Genomic DNA, 6075 nt, shown 5'->3' with positions numbered 1-6075 from the left:
CAATGAGGCATTTTGAGGTGTTAACTTTACACCACCACCCAACTGGCAGGTATTATATACTTGAACAATAGGTTTTCAACGTCTCAAAGACTACTGAAAAACACTGCAGAATCTCAACCTTCCAAAGAACATCTGTGCGTCGCGGCCAAGTGAAGAGACTTAATCCATCACCAGCGGATAGTTGAATGGCGGCTTGCCTATTGAACAATTTTAAGTAGCTTAAGTGATAATCGAAATCATTTTTTATTACATTTGCCGCTTAGAACAGGTGGATTCAACTAGTCAGTCGACCATAAATTAAATCATTTCCTCGCTTTATTAGGCCATTTTTGCTCCGAAGCCACAAACAAAGCATGTGGTAAATTAGAATATCTATAATGGCTAATTAAAACATTTTCAGCTGCGAAATACAGCATATTGTTTTGCTGTGGTGTTCCCTCTTGTATCCACACACTCCCTATCACTTCTAAACGTCGCTTCGCCACCACACGAAGGCAGTACATTTCCAGTACACTCTGTGGATCATAACAAAATTTACAGCGACAAATTGAGAGGACAATGACAGACTCACGATTTCGCTTAACAAAGCAAGAAGAGACGCATTTAGATGGAACGACTGTAAACAACGCTGAGGTCCAAATAACGCCCAGTGGTAAACGGATGCGAAAGAAAAACTGTAACACTGCAGTACTTGCATTTCTGATAGTTATACTTGTCTTGGCTTGTATTGTGCTAATAGCTCTGTTGGCGATAGAAAAAATGCGCAAAAACAACTCAGACACAAGCGAAAATGGAACTCTGCCATGTACCAGTGCCCAGTGTGTCCTCGCTTCCTCCAGTAAGTAGAAAGTTCTGATTTTTAAATCGATAATGTGGTTTCGCTTGTTACACGAGTATTATGGGTTTGTGATAATAGGCACACAGCTCATAACGATTCGTCTAAGTTTACATGGTAAACTTCGAAAGACTTTTGTTTTAAAAATGAGAACCTTTCTCAGTTGCTAGGAGTAATTTGAAGAAAAAAATTGCCTCCTCTAAAAACATGGTTGTGGTCAATTGGTGAAAAGAGCTTTGGGTGCATAGTTCAGTGTATCATATTCCCGTGCTCGTGAACAGTTTTTCTCATCATCTGTGTATGTGAAACAATTCATCTGTTTACAAAAAACGGAATGATTTGGTTAGTTTATAGAACGAGTGAAAATTTTTTCTCGCGGATCAAGTACTAACTTAATTAATAGTGTGGTCACGTTTAATTGAAACATTATAATGTGTCACGACTAATCTTTTTAAAAGTCGACTTTTATTGGGAAAATGCTCCAGAAAACCAGATTTCATAAAATACTATAAATGTAGTGGACAAATTACCGAAGGACCGCTATCAACGACCATTTACATTGTATTGCGTTGCATCCTAACACATTCAAATCATTTTAAACAAGACGACAAAAGCCAAACGATGTTCAAGTAATACCACCTGGAAATGTTGGTAAATTATAGGATATCGTATTTGTACTTGAAGTAAGCAAGATTTCTAACATGCAGCCAATCATAATGAAGCACATTCTGCGTTCTTTTGCCATGTGCAGTAGGCTACTTACTAACCTATCTTGCAAAGGATAGTAAGCAGAAGTTGATAACCTCTTGACACAATCCGCGGTCGGTATTGTCAAACAACTACTGTTAGCATTTTTCACTCACAGATGAGGAGAAACGAAAATCTCCAGTACACCACTTAAGGCTTCCTAATATTTAGTCCAGGGGATCCTCAAAGACAGGCTTTACTAAGATTGAGTTTAAATATGTCCATGTTTTAAAAAGCCTGTAAGCAAGCATGGAGTTGGGGTGGACGGTTATTGTTCTGGGATAAGAGATAAAAAGGAATTACCAACCGGTGAACACTGTTAAAACAATATACAACAGTTGTTTTAATTCAAATCTCGTGTCACGACATTACATTTGTAGGTGACGGCGTAAACATGACCTACAAGGACATCCTTACTCCATTTGACTTAATTTGTTCAAAAATATAATTTTCAGGAAAGAGACTATGATCTAGAACATAGTCTCTTGCCGGGTTCTGCTCAAAGCTATTTTTGTTCTTTCTATTTAGGCAAATTCACATTAACAGATATATCGTGCAAGGAATATTTCCGAAAAAAATTCGTGCGGCTGACTTTCCCTACGTGTTTCATGCAATTCACAATGTGAACACCATGCTACACACCACACCTATTTTGCTGCCTGTTTCCTCTTCCTGGAATCTACCAACTACCCTGGGATGAAAATGCCTAGCTAACTGAACAATTGACCCTGTGGGAAGTTAAAGTAACTTTCCATTTTTTTTTTTTAATTTAAGCAAAATTTCCTCCACAGAATTTTTTCTAATTTTCCCTGTTTCTTCTCCTGTGTGTAATAAAAATATTTTTATAAAAAAATATGGGGTCACCGGCTTAGTTTTTAAGATAGATGTAATTGATGGTAAAAAGTGGGTCAAGTTTGTTGCTATGCAACAGAACAGTGTAACCTTAATTTATGACTTAAACACAATGAAAGGTACAGTGGAGAGTTACCTCACAAAATAGCACAGCTATTCAAAACAGTACAGTTATAAGCCTGAAAATCGCACCTAGTTCTAAAAGTCTCAAAAAAAGAGCAAACAGGATTATCGACAATTCTTTTTTCAGTTTGGTATTTTTCTTTCGGTGAGGTTTTCTGTCTCTATTTGGCCCTCAGTAGGAGTGTCACTGTTTACTTGTATTCCGACCCACCTAGCCGTCGAAGTTGTTAAAGAGAGACTGGACTTTGACCAATCACTACCAGAGAGAAACAACTTGTCTATCCAAAATATCATGAAACTTCTACAGTTCGTCCTCGACAACAATTTCTTTGTATTCCAAGGGATCCATTTCCAACAAATTTTCGGTTGTCCGATGGGATCCCCAGTCAGCGCCATGCATCCTAGCCAATCTCGTCATGGAACATGTCGAAGAAAAAAGGCTCTCTCATCGGCCCCTATCCCTCCCAAATGGTGCTTTAGATACGTAGATGACAGCCATATGTGTGTAAAATGGGAGCACGCAGACGAATTCCACTCACATATCAATTCCATCAACCCTCAAATCGAATTTACAATCGAGATAGAATCAGAAGGCTCCATTGCCTTTCTTGACAGCAAAACAACCAGACAAGAAGATGGCTCTACTCACCGTATCTGTCTACAGGAAAGCTACTAACACCGACCGTTACCTTGATTTCAAATCACACCACCATCCCCAGCAGTAAACACTCGGTCGTACGCACCCTCATGGATCGCGCAAAGAACATTCCTTCCACCGAGGAGGAAGTATCACGGGAAACTAAACGAGTAGCCAAAGCCCTCGCCGCTAATAACTACCCTGCTAATTTCATTCATAATGGCCGCCAACTGAATAGACAACAAGAAATGAATGAGACCGATCAGCACAGCTTGGTTATCCTGCCCTACGCCAAAGGGTTCTCCGAGGGAGTTGCAAACGTTCTCCAAGGTTTCAACATCAAGTTCACCCATAAGCCTATTCGCACCATCTCGACCATACTTGAAAAGCCAAAACGACAAGATCGAGAAAGAGGCTGCCAGAGGAATCGTGTACAAGATCAAATGTAAAGACTGTGATTGTGTTTATGTTGGTCAGACATTACGCACTAAAAACACGAGTAAAAAAACACGCAAAGGCCATAGCCACATTGGATAAAAACGCTTTGTTGGCCAACACCATATGCTTCACAATCACCAAATAGATTTGGAGAGTGTTGAAATTGTTGACACGTCATTGGCGTGGCGACAAAGACTAATCCTTGAAGCTTGGCATTCCATGCGGGATAGGAACGCTATAAAAGAACACATAGCGCTACCAAACATTTACAATAACATAAAGAATTTTTAGAGTCATTAAGAATAGCCTAGAGACTATTATTACACTTCTTCGAGGCGTGATTTAGTTTTTTCACACATTGTATACATATACCAAGCAGGACGCCGTTAGACATTTCCATTTTTATCTTTGCTGAAGAAGGCAACAGTAGTAGCCGAAACGTCCACTATATATTTTTAACCAGTGTCAACTTTTTATTTTTTTTACCAAAACGAAAAACAGTTGTTCTATCAAATCTATCAGCATAAAGCAAGCAAACTACAACAGCTCATTATTGTGTAACTGGAACTAATGTGAGTACATAAACACCTCATAACTATCATGAACTATACATGTCACATAACAATTGTATTCAACACAAACTTCTGAAACAGACCTTTCAGTTAGCTCTGTTCACATAAAAAATAAAAATACTATGAAGAGAAACCAAGGAGAATGAGACGGTTCAAAGCTAACATTATCATTGTCACTGTAACAAACGTCGTCAGTCAATAGTTTCTAAATGAATTGACGAACAGTTCAATATTGTGTAACCGAAACTAACATGCTCTGGGCTCCAAACTGGGCGCAATTCCCCCCAAAAGAGACTCAAAGCCTTAAAGGTATTCCTTTAATGTATTAATGAAAGCATGGTTGACATTTTGTTGGCGCCGACGGTATTGATCGAACACTTGAAACCATCTTGTAAAGCCTTTCACTCGGCCAGACTGAATCGTGCTTGGAAAATTGTGACATATTGAGAGACTTATTTAAAGGAAATTCATCAAAAGGCTACAAAAGAAAAGCTTCATGATCACTCACTAAATTGTCTCAATTCACCATCCACGAACACTTGGGTTTGACAAATAAAGCTCATGGTTGAGACCACAGGGTTTCGTCGATTCGTCGTAGTCTTTTCGTTCTTGAATTTATTTGTCCCGACTGTTCCTCACTCTTTTTTTCTTGAATGGGATTAGTCTTTTCGTTCTCGACTGCTCACGACTATAAATCGATTTGGTGACGCATTCCTGTGTTAACACTTCTCTTTTCAATTCATGTTACGAGTCACTAAAGATGAACCTGACAGTAGCCTTACCTGCGTAACGTCATATTTTGCCGTATATCAAGTATTTTTCGAATTTTTTGCCTTTTCCATAGGTGTCTACAAAAATTGATCCAGTCAAACCTCTGTGAGCGGTCGCTCACTGCAAATAGCCAGGTGACTGCTTAAAAGAGGTGATCAAAATTTAACTCTTGATGGGGCAATAATTGTTCAAGAAAGCAGGAGTAGTGACACAATTAACATTTATTATTCGTAACAACAGTAATGTGAAATATAATAAGTGGTTGCACGTTTTAAGAAGATTCTAAGACTTTTATAAACCAAGAGACTTATGACCATAGTCTCTTGTATAAACTCTGCGTGAACCTTAATTACAATATCAATCGTTCAAATGCAGTAGTGATTTGAAGTTATTTATTAATGGCTACATGGTTGAGCAAGTTTCTTAAGTGACCCATGAACAGAGGAAAGGTTACAGTGAAGAGGAAAGGTGATCAGAGGTGGAGACTTTGGCCCTGAGGTTCCTGACGAGTATCAATATGAAGGTGAAAGTTCTCTTGTAGTTTAGTGGCTGCAATGGAAAATGGTTAAAGACTTGTGCTCCGGTTGACCATATAATGTAACAAGTTGACCGTTTAACAGAAGTGAATTACAATGGAATTAGCCAACTGGAAGTCCAAACAGTAACCTTGTCCACTTAATAGAGGTGACCGCTTAATGGAGATCAAATAAACAATAAATCTGAGAAGCGAACTTCGTGAATTCCAAAAGTGACTGTACTCAGTTGACTTTTAATCCCGGGTTGAAAGTCTAAATGGGAAGGTTACCTTTCAAGGTTGATGGTTAAAAGTAAGCCGTTTTGACGGTTGACGGTTAAATTTTCGGAAATGACGTTTATAACACGAACTGAAGTTAAAGCACAAATTTGCCTGTATTTTTACCCCATTTAAGCCAATAGTTTAGTTCTTAATTAAGGATACCTGAGACATTTGATGGCAAATATAGGCTTGCTTATTTGGTGATTGACGGTGAAATATTGCATTTTTTTGGCCATTTGACGGTTGACGGTTAACCCCATCGCGACCCTTTCGGTTAGCACTAACCAGCTTTCGAACAACCTAG

General features: G+C 38.7%; 1 protein-coding gene across 1 annotated transcript in view; it reads left to right on the top strand.

Moving 5' to 3' along the window:
* The first annotated feature begins 407 nt into the window (after positions 1 to 407).
* Positions 408 to 6075, top strand: part of LOC110043333 (endothelin-converting enzyme homolog) — a 246397-nt gene continuing 240729 nt past the window's right edge. The window contains exon 1 of the mRNA XM_089282468.1: positions 408 to 838. Within this exon, the coding sequence (XP_089138594.1) occupies positions 559 to 838 (280 nt within the window). The 5' untranslated portion in view covers positions 408 to 558. The remainder of the gene's footprint in view (positions 839 to 6075) is intronic.

Source organism: Orbicella faveolata, unplaced genomic scaffold (genome assembly GCF_042242905.1).
Source record: "Orbicella faveolata isolate gen_17 unplaced genomic scaffold, um_ofav_v1 contig_12, whole genome shotgun sequence".
Taxonomy (NCBI): domain Eukaryota; kingdom Metazoa; phylum Cnidaria; class Anthozoa; order Scleractinia; family Merulinidae; genus Orbicella; species Orbicella faveolata.
Note: the sequence above shows the minus strand (reverse complement) of the source record. Positions and strands in the feature narration are given on the sequence as shown.